The 25,431-nt window shown below is 39.4% G+C and overlaps 1 protein-coding gene across 16 annotated transcripts in view; it reads right to left on the minus strand.

Annotated features, from left to right (window-relative positions):
* The window catches only part of ZNF521 (zinc finger protein 521), a 229,990-nt gene that overhangs the window by 193,827 nt on the left and 10,732 nt on the right, over positions 1–25,431 (minus strand). For 5 of the 16 annotated variants that reach the window (XR_009488296.1, XM_059859567.1, XM_059859483.1 and 2 more), the window contains 3 exons: positions 18,584–18,646; positions 17,474–17,533; positions 11,731–11,910 (listed from right to left, as the gene is read on the minus strand). Coding sequence is in view for 12 of the 16 variants with exons in the window: in XM_059859483.1 (XP_059715466.1) it covers positions 11,731–11,910; positions 17,474–17,533; positions 18,584–18,646 (303 nt within the window). In the remaining 4 variants the exon portion in view is untranslated. The remainder of the gene's footprint in view (positions 1–11,730; positions 11,911–17,473; positions 17,534–18,583; positions 18,647–25,431) is intronic. The other 11 variants (XM_059859576.1, XM_059859473.1, XM_059859514.1 and 8 more) reach the window with 4 other exon arrangements.

Here is a 25,431-nt window from a genome sequence, read left to right on the forward strand (position 1 = left end):
CACTTCCTGCTGGGATCCAGCAGTAAAACAAATGAGAGACACCAGTTATGGTCACGGTGAGGGAGGCAATAAACCAGTGACAGGTATTTTTATGAAATTTAAACCTATTTCCCATATATTATACATATTGACTAAGTGCCAATCCATGGCACTCATATGTAGAGCCCTATTTCAAAAGACATCTTGACATGCTCCAGTCCATTCCCTGTCCTGAAAGAACACTTTCCTCGTTTTTACATAAAGGCAAAATAAATTCCTCCATTTCATATGCTTCAGCAATATTACAGACAAAAATATTAAATCGCTTTACTTGTACATGTATAATGACATGATTTTGATAACACTGTCAAGAGTAAATTTGAAACAAAATTTCACACATGAAGTTCCAGCCTTTCATGTCATTATTAAATCCATGACAAATACTCCTTGAGAAGTTTGAATATTTCAGAAGTTGACTGCCAGCTCATCTTTTATACTTCGTTTCAATGATAACCTTCAGTTCTACCATGTCTTTCATACGTCTACATTTTTGGGAAACCCCAGTTTCTTCCTCCAGAAAGTAAATCCCAAATGAAGCATCCATTGAGAGAAATGATCACACCTAGTCAGACAAAATTAATAACAAATTTACCCTTTTCTGTCCATAGATCTTCCTGGTATTTTAGTTTCAAGCTTGCCTAAAACTACACTGACTGTGCTAAAAGGGCTCCTCTCCCCATAAACTCCTTGGGTTCATTCCACAGTGTACACGAGAGACTCATTCCTTTAAACTTCAAGGAGTTCCCATTGCAGTGTAGAAGAGAAAAATTCGGAGATTATGGAATAATCATCTCCAAATCGATCAATTTCCCCCGAAGGTAAAAAACTGAAAGAAAGAAAAAAGTTGAACAGTTCCAGCTTGGCTTCTTGAAGAGAAAGTACCCCCAGGGCATGTTGTAGAATGATCCCAATCTCTTGCTCCTGATGCTTATTAAGAGGTCATAGATATCAGTTACACTACAGCATTCCAAAATGATAACCTCAGCTAAGGACTATGCCCTCCTAGTACAAGTACAGGGAGATAATATTAGGAATATTAAGGGTCCACACTAAGAAAGAATTTAACTCATCTATCAGTCATTTTGGAAAAACAGTTGGGATAAATGGTATAGCTGGGGTCTTGTAAAAGACAGAGGAGCTTTAGTAAAAAGGACTTCAGGTTCCAGTGTTTTCCATAGATACAGCACCCTGATTTCAATCTGATCATTACAATGGGTTTCCACAACAGAAAAGGTGTCTTTCTCAAAAGGCACAATATATAGCTCAGAACACTCTGGGTAAATTAAAAAGTACTTTCCCTTTGTCTTAAACTAGTAACTTACTGAGTCACAGTACAGAAGCAGAAACGACTTTGCAACCACGTCAAACAGAATATTATGCCAAGACAGAAATGTTTTTAAGGACCTTTCTGCTCCAACAACTCTATTTTTTCCTAAAAAGTGGTTTTTTAGACCCTCCAGATGATGCTTAAAAGGATAAACAAAGCCCATATGGGTGGTGTGTTAGTGAGCTACCACATTGCCTGGAAGCCTTAACACTCTACAGCTGATTGTATAAACATGAATTAAGGTTTTTCTGCAACTGTATAAAGCAAAGTGTTAAAGAGCTGTGGGGCATTTTGTTACATTTGGTTTTCAAGCTATGAATTTAACTACTGAACATATAAGTAATGATAATCTGTTGTACCTCCCATTCCGTTCATTTCAAAATGGTAATTAAAGTAAGCGCCAATAATAAAAACAGCAAGTATTTCAAGAAAATTATTTTAGAAGGTGCAGGAAATTCACCACTTAAAAAGGCTAATTTGTCATGGCAACAAGAGCCATTTTGTAATACACTGACAATATATTATAAATATTCCAGTAAAATAGAAGCATAAAATAAACAACAGGTATTTACTCCGAGGTAGTTGATTCTCTGAAACGCTGTATTCAGTATGGACTGTGGGTGTATATACATACATACAGGCAAGACAATCATTATTTCATTTTTAATAGTGTGTCTATTAGAATCATACACATGAATTCCCATTGTACTGGGTAAAGGTCAGGGTAGCTATGACCCTGTATCAGCAGCAGCTTTACAATTCAAAGTCTGTATTGCTGAGGACTGTGAAAAATAAGACAAGCTTGGCCACAGGATCCATATTGATTACAACAGTAATTGGAAGGAACATAGTTATCATAGGGTAAGTAATGACTATTTTTTCTTCTTCACATATGTGCCAGTGTTGATGATTCCCCTGCCCCCTCTGGTCCTTTCCCTGCAGGCAGCCATCTTCCTTGGACAATGAGAATTAGGAATTTCAGCTGCATAGATCAAATAGTGATTATAGTACTGCTTTCCCAAAACTGGAACGAGCACTGATGGTTGCGTCCTGCACAGAATGCCTGATAAAGGTCAGTGGATTACCTCATGTCATCACCTGGCAGATCTCAGAAATTGGACCCTCTTCTCAAGCAGGCAGGAGATGTCACTTGAACACTCAGAGAGCAAGGTTACTTTTCAATGGGAAAGTCACAGTAGCCAAACAGTAATGCAGAGAGATACCCTGTACTGCCCATTTGGAAATGCTGTGAGGAAACAGCTTGACCTTTAGAGCACCCAGCAGTGGCTATAAATAAATGGAACAACAGACTGTCACTGTAATAAAGCAAAGTTCTGGATCTAGCCAGGGCTGATTTTCAACAGAGTGCCAGGGAGGCATTTGAACTAACTCTGAAAAAGCCAGGGAGCTGGCAAAGTCAGTGCTTTAAAACAGGGGCAGTGACGTAGAGCTAGCTTGGAAACCACAAAATATCAAAGCTAGAAGAGGTGCAATTAATGACATTATCATAGGTCCTCCCAGAACCTACCGCTATTGCACTCACCCAAAACAGAATGTCAGGTGCTCCCAGCTGATGCTTTCATAGTTGAATGTCAAAAAATCACCGCATAGATATATGCGCTGCTATAGCCTAGGACTATGACTGTAAGTCATACTGCTAAGCATGGCTTGGGAAGAAAACACTAAACCAAGGGATATTGTTTATGCAAAATGTTGTTTTTCTCAGAGGGGAGACCTTAGTGCTCTCTATAACCACCTGAAAGGAGGCTGTAGCCAGGTGGGGATTGGCCTCTTCTCCCAGGCAACAAGCAATAGGACAAGAGGAATGGCCTGAAGCTGTGCCAGGGGAAGTTCAGATTGGACCACAGGAAGAACTGGTTCACGGAAAGGGTGGTTAAGCATTGGAATGGGCTGCCTAGGGAAGTGGTGGAGTCACCATCCCTGGAAGCATTCAAGAAACAACTGGACATGGCACTCAGTGCTATTGGTTTAGTTAACAGGGTGGTGTTCACTCAGAGGCTGGACTCGATGATCTTGGAGGTCATTTCCAACCTTAATGATTCTATGATCCTAAACCAGACTCTGGGTGACAGATACATGTTCATACTTTCAGCCTGCAAACCGGTGCATTGTTGTCTCCAAGATTCACTTTTATCCTCAGTGAAACATGGGAACCTCTGAGCAAAAGTAGGCAAAATCTTGGTTCAAGCATGTGATGGCCAAGTCCCAGGATGGCTGGATTCATGCTCCAGACAAGAATGTATGCCTTGTCACCTTGTATGGGTGTTAAGAGCAATTTGGACCAACTCTGCTGCCTACCCCAGTTGTGCAGTAAGGTATGGGGGGCTGCAAGATGAGCCTTGAGAGCCCCACACAAGATCCCAGACTATTTAGATGTGAAAGACAGCAGAGAGACAGTTCTACCAAGAACTAGACCTGGTAAGCCCTGCACTGGGCCTGCCTACACCAAATCCCTTTGCCAATGAGAGACCTACAGTCTTCAGCTGAGCAGTTTCTGGCGCAGAGCAGGAGTCCTGGGCCAGCAAGGGGGTGTCTCTGTCCATGGTACTCAGTGAGGCAGTGGTGCCCTCACTAGTGCAGGGACATGGGATCAGATCTGGTACCTTGATGTTAAGTTGGGAATTCAGGTTCCCATCCTGCAAAGTCCTTGGTGGACACGTGAAGCAGAAAAGCCAACCAAAACTCTTTCTATTCTGTGCTAAGAAAATCATCAGCCTTTTTAGTGGTAGAAAATCAGACTAGAATAAGAGGAAAATAGGAAGAAAACCTGAGGAAAAATATCAATTAAAGATATACAGGAAGCACTCAAAGTCTCTTGGAAGACACTGCTAGCTTATTCTCCCACCTCCAAACACAAGAGTTCTGGCACTTACAATTAATACTCATGAACAGGTTTGCTACAGAGGTCCCCCAAGTCAAAAATAACAGCTCCGTGATACAGACCATCAGCTGCTTTCTATTACAGGGGGTCACTGACAGACAACTCAGGAAGTGCTACAGGCTGCTTTTAAAACACCCAGGAGGTGATGATCTACTGGTTTCATGACTGATTAACAATCTTGAGAGCAGAGATTAATGGTTTCCAAGCAAAAGGGAAGAGGTTTATGCCTCCTTGCCCATGTTGGCCATTCATCATGGATCCTCAAGATAAGCATAGGGATTTTGAAGAACAGTCAGAAGGCTGTGCTCTTACTTTCACAGCTTCCAGCTGCAGCATATACAAGTTCCCTCCATATCTAAGAATCATTTTCACAGAATTTTTATACAAAAATCTAGGAACACCATTAGCAAGACCTTCATCTATCCTCCATAGGAGCATGAAGTTTTGCATAAGAACTTCTGTATAGCAGACTCTGTATAGCCTTGGCCATTCAGTATTGCATATAAATCTTCCATTCATGTCCAGTGAGAGGCTTTACATTGCTCTTTGAATTCAAAATTTAAATCTTTGGAGGCAGAGGCCGTAATTACCCCCCCATTCCCCTTTTCCCCCAAATATCAAGGATGTGGAGTTGCAGATACAGGTCCTGGACTAAAAAATAATGAAAGGATGTGAGGCTACAAATTGCAAACTACCATGTGTGTTGGCTGGGACAAGAAACTGGAGGTGAGCATCTGCTTTCCACTATCTGTCAAATGGAATATCATCTTGTGGAAAAGAAGTCAGAAGTTTGTGGTTCAAATCAAATGGAAAAGTAGAAGTTTGTCTCTGTAATACAGCAACTGGGAAGCCCTCTAAGGAAAGAGAGGCCTGAGCTCTAGTCCCCAGTCCAAACACTGTTTGTCTTTTATTCAATAACTGTTTAATGTAAAATCCATATGCAGTCCTTGGTGCAGGAATTCTCTAGAGAAAAAGAGTGACTCTCTCAAGTGAAGTAACTGTACTTGGCAAACAGTGCCTGGCAGAGTGCCACCAACTGCAATGAAGCAGATGAATATGCTTTTGGTGCATCATATATTTAACTTCTTAGGGTCCTTGTCCTCAGAAACACTTTGATCAAGCTCTGATTTTTCTCTGTGATGCTGAAATGACCAAGGAGCTTTGTCATATATCTTTTCTCCACAAATGCAGAGGAAACTGAAAAAAATAATGACAAGAAATACAATATATTTGGCCAGAATGCTTTTGCTAGCAGAAAGAACTGTTCTAGCTAGGATATCAAAGCATGGTAACACCAAGTGTTCACAAGATTTATCTTGTAGTCTCACTGTGCACAGCATACATCCTTTGGGACAAAATCTCCTGGAAAGTTTTCAAGTGTTCTAGTGAAGGAGGTGGTCGAGAAGAAGAGAAGAGAAGAGAAGAGAAGAGAAGAGAAGAGAAGAGAAGAGAAGAGAAGAGAAGAGAAGAGAAGAGAAGAGAAGAGAAGAGAAGAGAAGAGAAGAGAAGAGAAGAGAAGAGAAGAGAAGAGAAGAGAAGAGAAGAGAAGAGAAGAGAAGAGAAGAGAAGAGAAGAGAAGAGAAGAGAAGAGAAGAGAAAAGAAGAGAAGAGAAGAGAAGAGAAGAGAAGAGAAGGGAAGAGAAGGTTTCGGGAAGGGAAGGTTTCGGGAAGGGAAGGGAAGGTTTCGGGAAGGTTTCGGGAAGGTTTCGGGAAGGTTTCGGGAAGGTTTCGGGAAGGGAAGGGAAGGTTTCGGGAAGGTTTCGGGAAGGGAAGGGAAGGGAAGGTTTCGGGAAGGGAAGGTTTCGGGAAGGGAAGGTTTCGGGAAGGGAAGGTTTCGGGAAGGGAAGGTTTCGGGAAGGTTTCGGGAAGGTTTCGGGAAGGTTTCGGGAAGGTTTCGGGAAGGTTTCGGGAAGGTTTCGGGAAGGTTTCGGGAAGGTTTCGGGAAGGTTTCGGGAAGGTTTCGGGAAGGTTTCGGGAAGGTTTCGGGAAGGGAAGGGAAGGGAAGGGAAGGGAAGGGAAGGGAAGGGAAGGGAAGGGAAGGGAAGGGAAGGGAAGGGAAGGGAAGGGAAGGGAAGGGAAGGGAAGGGAAGGGAAGGGAAGGGAAGGGAAGGGAAGGGAAGGGAAGGGAAGGGAAGGGAAGGGAAAAGAGAAAAGAAAAGAAAAGAAAAGAAAAGAAAAGAAAAGAAAAGAAAAGAAAAGAAAAGAAAAGAAAAGAAAAGAAAAGAAAAGAAAAGAAAAGAAAAGAAAAGAAAAGAAAAGAAAAGAAAAGAAAAGAAAAGAAAAGAAAAGAAAAGAAAAGAAAAGAAAAGAAAAGAAAAGAAAAGAAAAGAAAAGAAAAAGAAAAGAAAACCATTACAGTGGAATCTCCACTGCCTCCTGTTTGCTAAGTCCCTGATCACTCATGGTGCATGCTGTCTGTGAAGCTGATAGGTAGCACAAGCTCTCATATGTAGACATGAAAGTAGGTGTTTCTCAGGATGACAATGAAAATTAATTTTGGTCATAATTAGAAAAACAGAAATACCGACTTATCTAGGAATTCCCATCCTTGGGATACTCCAGTGCTGATGGAGACCAGCACTCAGAACAATGGGCTCCTAATACACTTCTGGAATTTGTTTCAGGTGGCATCTGAGAGGAACCTCTGAGCAAGGCAGGACAGCATCTCTTCATTGGCAGGGGACACACAGCTATGACCAGTAACCTTTTCAATATCAGAAACAGCTTAGCTGATATCAGGAATGGCTATCAGCTCTGCCTGATGCCCTTACTCAACCTGTCAGAGCTCTAGAACTAAGCTAGAGCCCAAAGCATAAAATGGAGTCTACCTAACCACCTAAAGGTAAAATAAATATCCCCAGTGGAGAAATACCTTATGTCTTTTCCCTCAGAACACCCTTAACCTTGAAGCTACGACTGCATATGATTCAGTGGCCTGCTTTCAGGCAAGTTTTATAGCCTGTGATGCCAACAGGGCTAGTAGGGAAGTCTGTAACATGTCCTGTGTCTACTCATGTTCAGGTGGAGCATGGCAGATTGTGTGTCAGCATGTCCACTGCTACTGAGTTATTCAGCAACTTAGCCAACAACATTGTTCACTGCATGTTTATGCTCCTTGTTCTAGTATTACTCTGGTTATGGCTGAGATTTCGGATGCCAAAGTGACCTACAGGATCTAGAAGGGTACCAAGCTGGATACCTCTGCACACAGAGCCAGCCAGTGGAGAGGCAGTTCTCACATAGACATGGGAGACCTCATAAAGCAGGATCCCTGAGGACTGAAAGGGAAAATAAACAGCACAAAGCACTGTGCAGGGAAAAGGGATTATAAATCAAGCTGGAGACAATAAAAGAAACTGTATGACACATTGTGTCCTACCAACAGCATATATGGCAGCAATGCAAAAGGTTAAGTGTCCTTTCCTGATCCAGGAGAGAAGGTGCAGTTGAGGGTTTCTCAGCACTGCACCATATTTGATGCTGCATTCAAATTCCTCCAGTGAGATCCAAACTGACATATACTAGAAAGGCATCAGGCTCATAGCCATGCTAATTGCTTATAAACACAACATAGAGGATGACAATGTGCAAGTGGCTTGAGTTGTTAAATTAAATGCTGCAGGAAGAATACGGCGTGAAAAGCATTCACATCAGAGAGAAGCACTATTAAATCCATATTTTTATTGCCAGTCTTTTGCAATGACTAAGTGAATATAGTTCAGCAACTTATCTATCCTTGGTTACATATATGGCAAAGAATTTTTTGGAACTTTTCCTCCCATTTATCCATTATCTGTATTCCACAAACATCACAGGAATTGTCAGCAATTAACATAAATAAATCATCACCTTTTCAGAGAAAGCTTCAGTACAAGAATTTCAGATGGTAGCAAAAATATTACTAAATAGCTCATGAAGGCCTGTTCCATCCCCCCCTGAAGTCAATGGGAATCTTTTCACTGACTTCAATGGACACTGGATCAGACCCAAATTGAAAAGATCAATAGTGCACACATTAGGATAAAAGAGCAGCTATGCCCTCCTCCAGAAAAAAGAACATGAGTTCAATTCAAACAACAGATTACAGAAAGGAACCAGTTGGGGAGGACTTTTTTCTCCTCCTTTGAAAAAATCTGCAAGAGCACAGCAATTCAAGATCCTGAGAGCTGAATCTCACAGAGTTGTAAGTAACTCTTATCTTCCACTGTCCTCTGAATAGGTGGGGGTGACTGACACTTTGAGAGATTGGGAGCACTGTTTAATAAACCAGCTCCCTTCTCCTCATTCCAGTCTTTGGCTGAGAGTACAGAATGAAGATTCAATAAAGCAATTTTACTCCTTCCACTGAACTGTCAAAACTTCAGAGAAACACATCTGATACTTTCAAATGCAAAACCTAGAAGCCAGAGTATCAATTTGAGAACCTTAAGTGGCAGGCCCAATTCTCAAGCATGTTAAAAGGTTGGTAGAACTAGGGGCAGTCAAGACACTGTGACACACAAATGTCGTGTTTGATATTCAGGGTTTTACTAGAGGGTTGCCTTAAGCCATTGTGTTTTCATCCTGTTTGTTTCATCAACATAATTGTTGATTCTACCCAATATAACTGAATGGAAAAAGACCATACCACTGGACCAACATGCAGAGTTTGTAAATTCTCACAGTAAATCTCACAGAGCATCTCAGGGAAGCTCGGTACAATCCCGACAAACTGCAGCAGCTGGCTCAGCCATCTGAAGAAAAGTGTTTGGAGGGCTTCACTACTTGACTGTGGTGTTCAGAGGATGGCCCTGGCATTTTTACATAGTGGACATCTTAGGTAACTCTTCCCTGCCTGAGACTCAGACTGGAAAAATCTCATCAAGATAAATGATACACTCTGCCTTCCTCCAGAGAGGACATAGTAGATCCAAGCAGCAGAATACAGTAGAAAAAAAAGCAATTTTTTTAAACCTCTTGCCTTTCATTAACAACTTAGTGACAGACATGTTTGTAGACTTATTAGTTGACACCTTAGAGTGTCTCCTAATTTCAGTGGAGCTCCTACAACAGGAGACACCAGAACAATGTAAGACCCTGTGGCATCAGAGGACTGTGATGAGAAAGAGAGCAGCAACCAGCCCTTCTTGATAACACTTTCTTTAAAAAGCCTTTGAGCATGGCACCCAAAGGTGCTTGTGGAGGAGAGAGACAAAAGTCCAGAGTGCTTGACTAAAATGCTAAAAGCAAACCTTATTTTTATCAAATATATATTGTGTTTTAGAAAAAAAAGGCTTCTTTCTGTCAAATGTTTGTCACAGATTATCTGAAAATAATCTCATCCAATGAGGTTGTTTTGAATGATGTGTCCTTAGTGTGAGGTCACTCATGCACCCTAGGACCCTGCATTGAATCTACCTCACTAACTACCTGTTAAGTATTTTTTTGCTTAACAAGAAATCCTCAGCTCCAGGCATGTCAATCAGGCCCCTTTTTCAACTCCAAGGGTGTATTTAGGTTATTTATATTTAGAAACAGAGGACAGTTGGCTTTTTGTCAACTTTGTACTCCAGAAGGATGTGTAGTTTCAGTTTTTCTTCACTTCATTAGCTTTCAAACAGCCTGGTCTCTACCCATTCACTATCACAAGTTTCCTTGAAAGAGAGGCAAAGATATTTTTAGGAACTTAAACAATTTCCTTCAAGATTCATTTTTATTTCCCCATCCTCTGCTATCACATGTGTATTCCTACCTTCACACCTACCTATTCCTACCTCAGCATCTTTATTTTCAGTCTCATTTAGCAACACAGCTCTCAGCAAGAACTGCTGTGTTCAGGAGCAGTGGTCTGGGATTCTTCCTATTTACTGCTCCCCTCACCTGCTTTTCTTCAGTTTCTTAACCCAACTGTTCAAGCACTTTTCAGTGTATTCTGCTTGCAGCTTTAAAGCAGAGAAAACACTTGGTGGAAGGGGGCAGCAACTGACTGACCAGAAAGGAAAGACAGCTGTATCAGAACAAGGTAAAAAACTCACAGGGATGAACAAATGGGATCTGAGACAGTGAAGGGGAGAGTCAGGGGACTCAGGCAGAGTGAGTGCTTTCTGGGAGAGGAAAGGAAGAGACAAGTTAAGCCACTAATTTTTCAACACAGAAAGAGAAAAAGAAAGAAGTATGAAGAAAAGGACAGAAAAATGTTTAAGTTATTTCAAGTCAAGAGAGAATATCCATACTGCCAGAAATCATGAGCACTGTAGAAAAATACATTCTGGAAGTTTGTAGGAGTGATTAGAAAATGATTGAATTGATTGTATCTCAGGTCAGAAATACATTTTACAGGCAAGAAAAGGCAAAGCAGTATATTAATAAAAGTAAATACTTCTTGCTGCAGCAGATTTTCATCTTCCACAATTTGAAGTGAGGATTAAAATAATTTGACAGATCCACATTACTTCCTCAACCTTTTTCTGCTCCTGCCCACTTATTCCTCTTCTGCTCGTCATCTTTCCACCCTCAAGAGTGGTACTGCTATCTGACTTTTATGTCTCATTCTGACAGGGCTTAGCCTATGGACCTATTGGAACCAAAACTCAGGAAGCTCTCCAAACATGAGCACAGACAGACATTCTCTAAAAGCATTCCCAACCAGAAGGAAAATTTTCTTACTTACAAAGTCTTAATAAAGAAAGGTTTTTAACAAAACTCCATTACACAATAAGTACATTTTACACTGTACAGGCTAAAAATAAATCACTAATTAAACATATAAGTGTGCATTTCTCTTGATACTGAGCCTGTTTGGACTTACAGTGTGTACCATAAGAAAACCTACTATATTTAAATTTAGCAGATTTCACATGGTTTCCTCAGTAAGGGGAAAACCTTACAATAACCTTACCTCTCTACAATAATTTCAAAGAGGAATCTAGGTGGTAGACAGGTCCATTCAACCAGCTCTGCTTAATTCAGTAGTATCTGATCAGCCCTCAGTTCTGCCCTCCTTCACTGAAGCTGAGATCTTATTTTCCCCTCTAACAATTTGCTTAATTCCTCTCAACTTTCAGTTACTGATGACTGTACAGTCATTTGTAGTTAACAGATTAGAGTAACACAACATCCAGCTCAGATCTGCAACAGGCCATTGTGTAAATTCATTCATTATGTGACATTATCCCACTTAAGCCCCACTTACAAATGCCCTCTGAATTTACAAGTGACCGAGCAAAATACACGTAGAAGCAAAGCATGGAAAGCTGTATCTAGAAAACAAACACAGCAATCATATATCCTTTGGTATTAAGGAAATTTATAATGTTCCATTTACAGTTTAATGCTTTCCTGTCCCAAAATCTGTTTATAAAGGTCTCAACCAAGCATTCAAGTGCAGGAATAAATAACTGAAAAAGGAGGGCTATCAGAAGCAGAGGATGGGAATCAGAAATACAGCAGTGCATGAAGCCACAAAGTGATAAGTATTGTTTACCTGTCAGTTGACATTGATTAATCTTGTGTTCTGTGATATCGCTCAGTGACTCAAACACCTGGAGGCAGCTGTCACAGCTGTGCACAGCTTCTTCTTCTAACTCCTCCCCTTCATCCGGCCTTTTCTTACAGTCTAGCACATCTCCATCTTCTGCCTTGTCTTCTAGTTTACAGTTAGGGTCTGAAAGAAAATCAAGACTGTGATGTCAGGCATGTAAGAAGAGAACATTCAAGAAGAAAAAAAAATCAAAATAGGTTGTTGTGCTAATGATGAGAAGAAAGCTATTTGGCATGAGCCTGCAGCACACTGTAGAATTTATTGCTAAATAAGCAACAGAGGCTTTTTTCCTTTCTTTTTTTTTTTAATCTCAATGAAAAGCAAATTTGCCTTCTACTCCCACAAATGCAGCTCCGTTTCTCACTCAGGCTATTCTTCCATGCTTCAGTGTTAGAATAGTCAATTTTATCACAGCTATTGAAGCTGTTTTGATCATCATAAGAAAGGATAAACCACCTATGCAATTAGTTTTTCAATGAAAAGAAAAATCAGATCAATGAATGTGCAGGAACTTCTTTTCACTGTTAACTACAGCGTTTCACAGGAAATTACCAGAATTAAGAGACTAGCAAATTTGATTTACATAAACATGAAATTAATCTTGATTTTACAACCCACTCCAATACTCCATCACCACACTATTTGACACAAACAAAGCCCTGGAAAGCTTATACCCTGGGTCAAAATGCTACTCATGCTCTGAACTTGTGTTTGAATTAAAGACAGCCCTCATCAAGTTCTTGTGCTTGCCAGATCATGGAAAACTGGAAACTAACTACTCTAGTACAAAAGCTAGAGTGCACAAAGAAAGCTTTATCTGTTTGACATATTAACAGGCATTTGGGGGATAGCAGGATAGCTCAAGCCTCAGATCAACAGTCCTGAGCCCAACTGAAGCTTCTAACTAGAAGAAACGTGCAGCCTCACCACCAACCCATGTGTGCAGAGACAGCTCACAGCTCGCTGCTGCACTGCCTCAGTTCTGCAGATGACCAGCTCAGTGAGATTATGTGCAGCCTAGAACTTTTCTTCCTCCCCCTCAGAGGAACACAGTAGCTTTAACTACTGCTGACTTTTTGCCCATTTTACTAAAAGCTTCCTTCAAAGACAGAAATAAACCAATCTGTCTTTCTTAATAAAGCAAGCTGGCACTTAACTTTGTTTTTCCTTGGGAACCACAGTACAACAAGTGAAATGCAGAAGAGAAACGGTTGTGCACATTCCAGCAAAAGGAATGCAAGTGTTTCACCACTTTTCCCTTTTCTGCTTTGGCTGCCTCATCTTTTCTTTTAGATATCTGAGAGAGCTGAGACCGAAACAAGTCATTTTAGAAAACAAGGATGAACTCCCATAATAATAGGATATTGTGCAAGTACATTTTAAGATGCTACACTCTTTAGCCAAACAAGTGAGTAACCAGGAGTAGGCTCCCTGGCCAGGGGAACAGAGAGGTGGTATCTGTGAACACACCTTATTTGAAACTGATTAGGATCGTGCACAACTCCTTGGAAGAAGAGAAACTAGAGCATGCCAACTCAACATTCATTCTGGGGGTAGAGTGTTGTGTGAAGAGAAGCAGGAAGGCAATTCCACTTGAAACCACTCACATCCGCTCTCAGAACCCTACAGTCATCTGGGCACAGCCATTCCTGTTTCTTGCTGCCCACAGCCAAGGTCAGAGCTCTCATCATCTCTCTGTATCCTTTGGTCCATACTGCTGCACCCTGCCCTTCGACTGTGCAAACACAGATGGACCCGCAAGCAGAAACTGGAAATGACCCATGTCAGGAAGTCTTTCTCATGCCATGTGGCTTGTGATCAAAACCGAGGAATTTCTTTGACAGGGGTAAAGGGCAGTATTTATTTTTAAGGGAATTATATTACAGAGAGAAACCAGATTATTTTTTAAACATAAAAGACACATTCTGAAAGCAAAAATACATTTGCTGTGCAAACACCCTGTCTATACACTGAGTCTTTACATGACAAATTACATCCACAAGGCTCTTTCAAGAGTGGAAATTTCCACTTAGACAGCTACTTCCAAAGAGAAAAGTAGCCTGCACATGTACAAATCGAAAAAGGTATGCTAATTATAAAAAGACTTTATGGCATTTTAGACATTATTGAATATTTTAAATTTAATAACTTCCATTGCTGCTTCATTGTCCAAAATAATTTGAAAGATTAATAAAAGTAGCTAGGAGATCTTCAGGTTCTAAACAGTTCAGAAAATGAAATAATTGTCTTAACTGTTGCAAACTGACCCCAACATCATTAAACACTTGTTGGAAGGCAGCATGTGCACGCTGCATACTATTAGTTGTTCAGCTCAAGCTCCCAGTTTCATCTCATAAAATTGACAGCACTCAGGGAAATGTGGGCACTAGGTCTGAATTTTAACATGAGTATTTAAATGCTGCACATAAAGTTTACAGACCTGTTTGTTTTAAAATAAGGGTAGTGTCTGACTCTGCTCTAAGTACAGTGCTGAAGGAAAGAAAAGCGAGGGGAGGGAATTCTTGACACTCACTATTCAGAAACACTTGCATTTTACAGGAATTCAGCAACACACAGAAACGTAGGCACCCATGCACCCCTTAGTGCACAAAAGCCTAAAGGATCACTCAATTTAAAGCTTCATACTTAGCGACCAGTTATTAAAATTAGAATCATTTTAAGACTAATAATGTTTTGCTTCTCCTTCTGCATTTGCAGATATAAACTCTACAGGGACAGAAGTCAGTCAAGCTTATTCCCTTCTGCTGCAACTTTAGAATACATGCTCTAGCCAACTGGCACATTTGTTTTTAGGTCAACACTTAAGTGGGACCCTCTGGGACCTAGGTTCGAGTTTAGCCTATGACAGCTTTGTGAAATGAGTTCTGGCAGTCTCAGCCCCTCTCAATGAATGTATTTCCACTGTGATCTGCTTCTGTGAAGAGATGTCACCATCAAAATAAAAAGATGTTAAAAGAGAGCAAATATCATTTGGAGGTTTTGTGAATAGATGGCTGTTCTGTTTCAACAACAAATATCTTCCATCAAGAGCTGGTCTAACCTTAAATACTTACTTAAATTGAGGATAAGCTGCCTTATTTGAGCAGCTCTTTTGGAAGACTAGAATAAAATATTTTATAAATGCAATATGCATTCATCTGTACTTTCTCCTTAACCTCTTGTTCAAAGCTCAGGCTCACATATAGGCTTCAAGGCAAATGTCATTCATCTCCCACATTTCTTTCTCCACAGTACCTGCAACAATCACACCCACAATTCCCTCACTAGGATGGTGTTCATAGTAAAATTACTTTTCCCAACATCTGCAAATACCCCTGTGATTTCCAGAGGCTTCTCTGCCCTATTTTGGAGGCTGCTCATGCACCAACTAAAATTTCTCAATACCCATCAGCAACAACACAGGCACATCCTCTCCACCTTCAGATACCACTGGAAATTATCTAGTGTAGAAATGAATGAAATTTGCTTTTTTTGGAAGAGAAATAAATTCTGCCTATTAAGGCACTTTAAAAAAATAAGAGAAAGAACAGTTGTCTTCTCTTCCTGATTATGTTAACATTATTTATAAATGGAAATTAAAAGAAGCATGATTTTCTCATTACTGTGTTCCCTGGCAGGTGGTTCCCCCCTTTCCTTCTTCCTCCTTCTCATAAGGGATGTTATTGCTGTAACTTGGTCTAATAAAACTGCAACTTCGGGGAAAATGAAAAATTGCATTGGTTTAAAAGTGTTGGAGGCAATAAAGCCACGGACTTCAATTAATTTCAAGTATGGGAGCGGTTTAAGGCCAACCAGCAGAAATTCTATTCTGCCCATGTAAAAATGAGGTTTCACCACATTTACTTTTTATAACCCATATAAAAGTCAAGTAAAAGTAATGAATATCTAAAAGTCATCTCAGTGGACTGGCAAAGACTGTCTGTATTCTTGAAACTCATCTTACATATTTCTGCCTATGCTGCAAGGATCCATAGATAATCCCAACTAAAACATCAAACTACCAGGAAAACAGCCTCCTTTCCAATCCATTTCACTGCCTTGCAGTAGACCTCCTTCCAAGCCACTTCTGCATGGAAAAGTGCTGGCAGAAGAAAGGAAAACTTAGATCATGTGGTTATAATTATTACCAGGCAAGGAATATTTCTTCAGCTCAGTGGTAAAGTAAAACTCTGTCGCTCTCTGCTCCCAATAGTGTCCATCGCAAAACAACTGCCTCATTAAATCTCTGCAGTAAGATTAATATGCCGTAGCTGCACTACATTATAACTTGGTACTCTATAAAAAGCACATTTAATGGTTAGAGCCAGAGCTTAGATACAAAGTATTACTATAAAAACTTCTGGCAGTGTGCACACAGTGCAGGCCTTCTGTACTGCTTGCTCTATCAGGTTTTTTGTTTTTAATATTGGCACTGCATTCTTGCTATGGAGAAAAACAGAATGCTAAATCCTGCCTAGAAATAAACAGAGAACAACACAGGACATGATGGTAAATAAAGAACTAGCAATGCAACTTCACCACTGACAACTATTTTAAGGAAAAAAAAAAAAAGCAGAAGAGCCACCATTCCTTGACATTGATCTCTGGTTTTGCAGTTGCTTATTTTTCAACTTTTTGTGTCCAAAGCAGGACAAGTTGGCTTTGTTCAAGAATTTGCAGATAGTTAAGTGGAGACACATGTACGCTGAAAAGAGTTGGAGAAATTTCCCATTAAAAAGGCAAAGAACTCCCTTGATTTTATTTACTCTCTTCAAACAATCTGCTTTATGCACAAAGCCATCAGAACCTATAAAAAGCAACAAACCCACAGGACACGCACAGTAATATAAAGCTGAAGAAAAAATTAACTGCATTCTTCACCTTCATGAGAGGAATAACTCCAACTGTTCTCAAACAGATTACCTAAACTTATTCAGACATGACTAGCCTTCTAGGAATATCCTTAAGGAGCCAGACCTTACTCCAAAAGGTGACCTCAGCTGAATGAATAAGATTATGCAGATGAGTCAGTCCTTCTCTTCAGATAAAATTCTGTGAAACCAGTACCAAAGATAGAAACAAATTACTTCTTGCATTCTCCAACCATGCTAGAGAACAAAGAAGTCGTTGTTGTTTTGGGGAATTAACAATTATTTCTTCATAATTATTAACAATATTTTTCCCTGTGATCCTGAGTCAAACAACAGTTTTGACCACTCAATCTTACTTATTAAAATTAAAGAGCCCCTAACTAATCTCTGTCAAGAAATTATACAAACATTCTTTAAAGAAATCTCCCCTATCCACATATTTTAGAAATACAGAAATAGTTCAAATGAAATTAATAATAAAGTTTATCTGAAATGGCATGGGGGGGGGGTTACATGGGGAATGTGGAGAAAGATTAAATTTAACAAAAAAGAAAATAAGAGAAAATGAAAAGCATGCTGTACTTTAGAAGCTCCTCACTTTCAGTCAGCTGACCTACAAAAGGCAGAATTTCTGACTGTCAGAAATTGAAAGGTAAGAGGAGAGAAACATTATTTTCCATTGTAAGCCCCAAGAATGCATTCTAAGCTGAAACAGAGAAAGAAGAGTGCAGGCTTTGCAAAAACACCCCGATACCAAACTCCCTCACACTGTTGTCAAATGGAAAGCAAGCACTAATGAAGGAATTCAGCATTACCAGTCTGTGCGGCTGTGTGTCCCACACCTGCCTGATGGTCCTCTGTTTCATTTTCTTCTACTGTCAGAAAAAGGTAGACAAAACAAAAACAAAACAAACAAAAAAGATGTTAGGTAGGTAGCTGAAGTGTTTCAAGCATCTTTACACCAGCCTCAGTTCTGAAAGCCAGCAATGCTTGCACAACACGGGCAAGAAAAGCTGCACTGCAAAGTGCAAAAGTGGAGACCAGACCAAGACAGAATACATTGCTGTATGGAAGCTACAAATCTGAGAGCTGAGTGACCAAATCTTTTTCATGGCTTAAAAAAACAAATCCAATTTCCTCTGAGATATTTGTCTTCAATGCACTTTACTGTATTTGATTACGGATCTAAATAAGAGAACAATTATGGGCTTTAAGATTCTGCTTGCTCCACACAGATAAGAGAAAGCCTTCTCCTGGCAGATGGGAGAGGTGTGTGTGCTAGTTCACACATAAGCTTTAAAAAATAGTAATAATCCTATATTCAGTAGCAAACATCTCAGCAGTGCAGACAGCCTTGCAAAGGAGAACTAACCCCATGCTGTTTTACTGTATATACCATGCCAGCATCTTTCCCTTGGCTCACAGCTTTCCAGAGCAGTAGAACTAAAAACAATACAATTCTTGTCAGATTCACTATTCAAAACTTGTTGGGTGAGTGAACCTAACAAGAGCCATTCTGCTGCTACTTTGAAAAATTAGAGAGCGCCGTTCTCTTACGTTCTGATACGATGCCTAAATAAGATTGACTCTCCCAAAGCAAAAGTAAGGGAAGAGCTAAAAGGCAGAACCATTTCCTTTTTATTCTCCCAAAGACTGAGTTCTTTGAGTCAGAGAACAGCGGAGAGAAAATAATTCATTCTGCCTCCACAGGGGAAAAAGCTGAAAGGGGAAAGACTGCACTTCTGCAGCATTTCCACTCCCAAGAATTCAGATCTCAAAAAATAATCATGCAACTGAATTAAAAGTCCAAAGAGCTGAGGCATTTTTCCTGGTTCTTGGGACAAGAGAGTGCAACACTTAGGGGTCACATATAAATCTAGACATATATGCAAAAGAAGAGATACATATACACACTCCACAGGTACCTCTTTTCCTCCTCCGCCAACCCCAAGGCTTCATACAACTGGTTGTTTCTAGAATCTGAGTTTCTAGAAAAAAAACACCAGTTTTCATAAGGACACTCTTAGAACACCAGAAACTTGTAATACAGTGCATATATCAGAAAGAGTCAAGTACAATCTCTGAAGGACTCTAAACAATCTATATCTCTATCCCAGAGCTGTGGCTAGCAAGCAAACTCTTCTCATCTACAGAGATCTGATAAAAGTTTCCCCAGCCCTGCAGTCAGTCCAGTATTTCACAAAATATGATTTTATGAGCTAATTTATGAGCTCAGCTTATGTTTTGCAGCCACGATGTTACCAGTACCTCAGCTGTGATAACACTGTAGGATTTTCTTTGTTACACTGAAGCCCTCATCCCAGCATCCTCACAGCTGAAGGAAACCAGTCAGACAAAGAAAGCAGTGGGAAAAGCTCACAAAAACCTGAGGTTTTTGTGGTCAAACACAAACTAAGCTAGAGAAAGATTTTTCTCTAAGGTAGCACAGATCAGGAAGTTTCATTAATAAAGCAAGAAAAATAATGAATAAAACTAGTGTACAATAAAAAAATAAAAAAAAAGATACCATCTATTGTGACCTCCTCAAAATTCCCAGGAGAACCTCTGCAGCAGCCCAATCTGACCCTGTTTATGTCCATCATTAGCTGCTGATGTAGTTCCAAAAAATGTACTTAAGAAAAAGCTCTAAAACTGAAAATGAGTCCACTCTTCCATTCCTCAAGAGGAAACTCACTTTGATCATCACTACCTACTAATCAGTCTTATTAAAGGTTGTAGATGTATCTGCTGTCCTCAACCCTGGTAAATGTCCCTTCTCAATTCAAAACAGCAGTTTAAGAACTCAACCATTTCTTAGCTTTCAAGATGGAATTGAGGTCTTCAAACATGAACTTTTCAATAACTGATTCCCAAGTGGCTACCTGCTGAGAAGTAAACAAGATCTTCACTATAATGTGTAAACCAAAATGAAAGAGTTAATTTTTTCTGCTGTTCTGTCCTCAATGTCTACTGCCACCAGCTGCAGTACCAGAATCTCTCACTGCTCCTGAGATCTGATTGCACAGTGAAATATACTCAGCCTCACACTGCTGACTGAAAGGTACACCAAACATTTTTAGCTCCTAAAATGGAAAAAAATAAACATGGATGCTGCCTAACTAATTGTTTCCAGGTATGCAATTTTGTACCATGAAAGCATGGCAGCGTATGCCTTGTGAAAACAAACATTTTACAACTTCCCTGCTATTTTGGGGTCTGAAAATTCTGTGAGAGCTGAGGTTTGCTTTCAACAAAGGCTGACCACTATGTCTTTATTGCACTTAAAAAAGAAAAGAAGTATAAGAGCAGGTAGTGTTGTGGTTAGATTTTTCTAAACCCTTGCTCGTTCCTTTAAGGATTCTCAGTCAACAACAGAAACAAGTAGATTCCAACAGGCCACGGCACAGACTTTTCAATAACAGTCAATTAGACTGACATGTTTGTCAGGAAAAATAAAACCATATTTAGGGGAGAAAATGGTAAAAAGAAAAAGAAAACTATTCTACAAAACCCATTGAATTAGTGAGTCACCTACAAAATGCATCTTATTTTCCTTTACATTGTTAGCTCCCTCCTCCAACTTGCAAGGGTATTCCTTAAGTTAAGTAGACTAAAGCTGGTAGCATCAGATAAGCTCTCCATTAGCACTTAACACCTTTTCACAAACAGATTCTGAAAACTTCAGTGCTGTTTCAGCTCTCAGGCCACTGTAAAACTCAGCTAAAAAAAGGCAGAATGAGGAGCAACCAATGTTAACCTCCCTTAAATATTAACTACACCGTTTTCTTTCAGAAGAGGAAGACACCTTTAAACAGAACCTGTACAAAGGGATGATTTATATTTTACTAACCAAAACCCTTTTCCTAGCACGAGCATGGCATGTAACTAAACAAGGAACAAGGATGGTATGCAAATAAAAGAGTAGCGCAATATTATTAATTCAAACATCAAAATTATTGATACCCTAAGACTGTAATTGCACACAGAGATGTCACCTCCATCATAGCATATACCACATCCTAGCACAAGGTAAGATGAACCCTGTGTAATGAAGCCAGAATACCAGTGAAGGAGAGGCCTCAGGAAAGCAGAATATTACATTATCAATCCAGTATGAATAAGTGACTTTACGGCTGAACAGAACTTCTAGATACATGTCGTGAAAGCAGCAATATTCCTTGTCCCTGCAACTGCATGTTTATGACCTCAGGTCACCTGTTTTGTTAGCTCTTGTAATATTTCTCAATTGACTTGTCTGTTCCTTAAAACAACAAATGATCAATTTCCTACTACCCATTTTCTCAGAACAACTTCTGAGAAACAAAAACAGGAACCCCAAGTAATAAAATTTCAAAAAAGGAGCAGATCACTACAACTGTGGCACCACACTTCTTGAGGGCATTTAAAAAATTTATCAGTAAGGGAAAAGAGAAATTTAACATGTCAATACTATCTCCCATTATAAAAGCTGTGGATTGGATGGACAACAGTTTTTAAAATTTTGCTTAAAAAATAAAAATTGTATCTCTAAACTGAAGCTGTATCCGTGTGAAAGGTTAAGATATTTCAGCTTTGGTACAGCCAGTGTCCAAAGCAAAACCTGGTTTCAGTTCAGAGCACATCTCATGCTTAAGTTGCTGACTGTCAACATTAAGATCAGCTGTCCCTTTTTAAAGAAATAATAAACAAACTAACAAACAAAAACCAAACAAAAATAAACCAAAAGAAAACAAAAAACCAGTGCAACAAATCAAGTAGAACCATCAAGGAGAGCCAATGAGGAAAACCTGTGGGAATTTTGATAGAGAGGTCCTAAATTTAGAATTAAGCTCCTGACTGCTCTACAGCAACACCTGCTGATCAATAAGGACTTCACCCCTTTGCTTAGTCTGTTCACGAGACTCCTGGTTAGACCATAAAGGAGGGAGATTGCTTTCTAAAGTTGCTACGAAATAGACACAGTTTTTCTAGCTTGCAAAATTTCATTCATATTCTACTGAGTAACCAGGATTCCCCTTCTCTGAAAAGTTAATCCGTAGATTTAGCACCCTAAGGAAGAGCACAAGTCATTTCTGGTTGATGCCTGGAAAAAATTTGTACTGAAAAGAAATGGATAAAATTAGAAATGTGGAAAATTACACTATCACTGAAAGGCAAGCCTTTTGCAGAACTCTGGCTAAGATTTATGGTTTCTGACCTACTACAAACCATAATAAAATAAAAGCATAAGATAATTGAAAAAAGTTGGTTTTCTTCTAGTCTAGGTAGATTAATAAATTTTGAAAAAGAAAAAAATAACTGCCCCAAATGCCTGAGCCTCTATTCAGCTTGGTAAACAAAGCAGGAGAAGCTACATATCCCAAAATAAACTATAAAAATAGATTGCTATTGATTTATTCCTTCATAAAACATATTCCTTGAGAGATGTGAAAATAAACCTAATGTAGCAACTAAGACTGTCAGGATAGGAAGTTTAGAATACATATTTTTACCTTGCACTTTACATTTTGTACAATTCAATACTTGATCTATAAACTTCCATTAGCATATGATTAGTAATTCAATTTAAAGCCATCTTTGCACAAAAGCCTTTTTCTTAGGATGGTAACTTCGCCAAGTGCATCTTCAATCTACATGTTTGAATAATTTCTGCAGACAAGTAATAGAGACACTAGCTGTATTAGCATAATCAATACACAATTTACTGAGTTACTGAGACAGAACAGAAATAAAACGTGTGTGCCATTATTTCAGTATCTACAAATGACTGTAATTTCTGGAAGTATCTCTCTGCTACTCCTCGTGGCCACATAAAAACCAAGAGGACATTCATACTGCCACCATCTACAGGTAGATATTAAGTATGAGCAGACAGATTAATCATATAGCAGAAGGCAAATTTAAGAGCCAGTTGCAGGGGACCTTAGCATCCTCTGACTCTATTAAAGTCAATGGATTCTAAAGATGTTTCACACTTTGCAATAACATGCTGTGGAAATACGTCTCCACAAGGGTTCAGTCAGGACACAAAATTGAAATTAAAGAAGTTACAGAGAAGTATTAAATTCAGGATCACATGTCAATGAATCACCTGCTAGGGCTACACCTTCCCTGGCTTTCTCCTCTCCCTAGGTACCACTGGTGTCTAAGACTCACCTCTCAAACCCTTCTGGCTGACACATGCCCACACAGGATTTCACACCTGCAGCAATTCAGTGGGTGACTTCTGGAATTCAGCAAACATTTCAGAATGCTTCATAATGGCCTTTAAGATAATTCACATTCATAAAAGTTCAGAACTACAAAGAAAGTATTGTTTTCTGACCAGCTTCACCTAGCATCTACTCATGTCTATCAGCTACTAGCTAGCTTACCAGTCTGACTGTCAAATGTAAATCTTCCCCATGACTTTAGTGTTTGGACAATTGGAAAAAGAAATGCATTGGCATATTAACATTTCAAATATCTACATTCCAGAACTCCACTGAAAATCAGTTCTGTGAGTAGCCACAGCTTTACAAAAGTCCAATTAATCATATGCATGAATATGTATATGGCTGATTTGTTTTCCTTTGTGCTGTGACATATCCCTTTTCCTATTTCTATTCCCCCCCAGCATGGTAACAATATTCTCTTGACATTGGAAATTATTTTCCTTAAAAGATTCCTGTTATATAAAGCATTCTTTCCTCTTGCATTTGCTTTTTCCAAAAGACAAAGTCCCTCATAGCACTCATATTCTTCACTCCTCTCTTTAGTCTGTCCCAAACACTGAGCTTGTTTTTTTTCCCCTAATGTTCTTCTTGTAGAATGACTGAATTAGGAGTTCCCAATTAAACTGCAGTGGTTGGAAAATATTATTCTTATGCTAAAATAAAGTATTTTCCTAGGCAGCACATAAACATAAAAGTAATAAATATACTTAAGTGGAAAGAAATTATGCTTAAGAAATCCTTTGGATATTCTTCCAACCCTTGATCTCAAGGATGACAGTATCCAAATGTGACAGCCTAAAGACATCCAGTTTTACATAACAGTGTGTGCAGAAAAGGCAGAAGATGCTCTTTCCAGCAACAGAGGTATAATTCTAAACCTCAAAGCTGGGTAGAAGGATGGAAGATATCCTTTTTGGGATAGCTAATATAATAAATTAATTAATCCTGTATTAAATTCTAACTTTGCCTCCATAACCATGCATCCTTTTAAAAGGTTAAACCACATATACATATACTCATATTTCTATGGTTAAGTAAACTAATAAGGTTATATTTTAAAAAGTACTTTTCTCCAAAGAATCTTAGGGCTTTTTATAAACCTCAAGTAAATTTCAGTCATCCCTAAGACTCTCTACCATGCAATGTAACAGATTATAATAGATCTCAGAGTCAAATTGAGGACCAAGGTGAGAATTAGCAAAGCAAGAGGGAGACAGTTCTTAGTACCAGACTCAGGACTTTCAGCTGTCTTGCCTGTCCCAGACTGAGTACTCCACCACCCTTCCTGACAATGTGCTGTGGCCAGACAGTCCATTTTGGAGGGAGACAGAAATTAGGAGGCTATGATAATTTTACCTGTATTTACCAAGTGCAGTACTTAACATGAACACATTCAGAGTTATTCTCCACAGTATCCTGAAGCTCTCTATCACCTCAGCTTTCTTACTCAAGAAGACAAATATGAATTCCTGGTGCTTCAGACTGTATTTTCAACTGTGCTTAGAAAACAGGAAATCTACTACACACTGTCTACAAAAGTCTAAACTCAGCAAGAGAGAGGAATTGGAATTAAACTGATGTATGGATCATAGAAACTCAAAGTAACCAATACTACACAAGTCTGAAGACAGGTGATATAAAGAAGGGCTATGAAGACTTAAAGTGAAGGTTACTGTAGATGATCCTTCCCTCTGAAAGTTAAATCATTTATTTATGTGCCTAAAATGGGACACTTACACTGAGGACTTTGGGCTGTCTGACACTTCCAATACCAAACCAAAATACAGCTGCATGCTTTAGCTCTATTACCTAAAGACATACATTTATCTGAGTCAATAAAAACCAAATCAAAACAAACACCTACTTCCTTTCAACTGAGATTATCCCTGATTTATCAGAGATCTCCCTCTATTCTATACTGGGGTTTTATATGTTAATTTTTGATCCCTCAGACTTTCTGCTCTGTTCTAGATGACTTTCTGTCATGTAGAACAGCAATCTGTTCTATATCCACAGAGGAGATTAGAAGCCAAAAAACTAGTGAGGGGATGCTGCATCTAAATTGTCAGCAGTTCTGATCAGATGCCACTGTGGTTTTACCACTGAGGCTTTCTCAGTGCTGAAATCAAACTGAAGCCCCACCACAGCTGGATGGTGGGCGATGGAGTATTGTCCTTCCTACCTTATGGGCTGGTTCTTGAGAGTTCATATACCCTTCCCTGATTGCTGTAAAACAGTGGCAGAAAATGTGTGGGTTGAAATACATCTTCCTTTACCCCTCTTGCCCACATCCACTGGTTAGACCACTCACCCAGGATGTGGGTGGCACCAACTGAACTTTCTTCTCTATCAGAAGGATTTGTACTCACGTGAGCTTCCTAACAAAAGACACTTATCCTCAGACTTGAAATGTACCCATCCATTGCTGTTGAAGCTACCATACTTCATCTATAATATTCAATGAACTAGAAACAAGAATTAGCATGATATTTTATCCCTGTGGTTGGGGCACTGTCACAGGAAGTGGGATAAGTGGAATCCAATTCTAGTTGCACTGA

The sequence above is a fragment of the Haemorhous mexicanus genome, chromosome 1, assembly GCF_027477595.1.
Source record: "Haemorhous mexicanus isolate bHaeMex1 chromosome 1, bHaeMex1.pri, whole genome shotgun sequence".
Classification (NCBI taxonomy): domain Eukaryota; kingdom Metazoa; phylum Chordata; class Aves; order Passeriformes; family Fringillidae; genus Haemorhous; species Haemorhous mexicanus.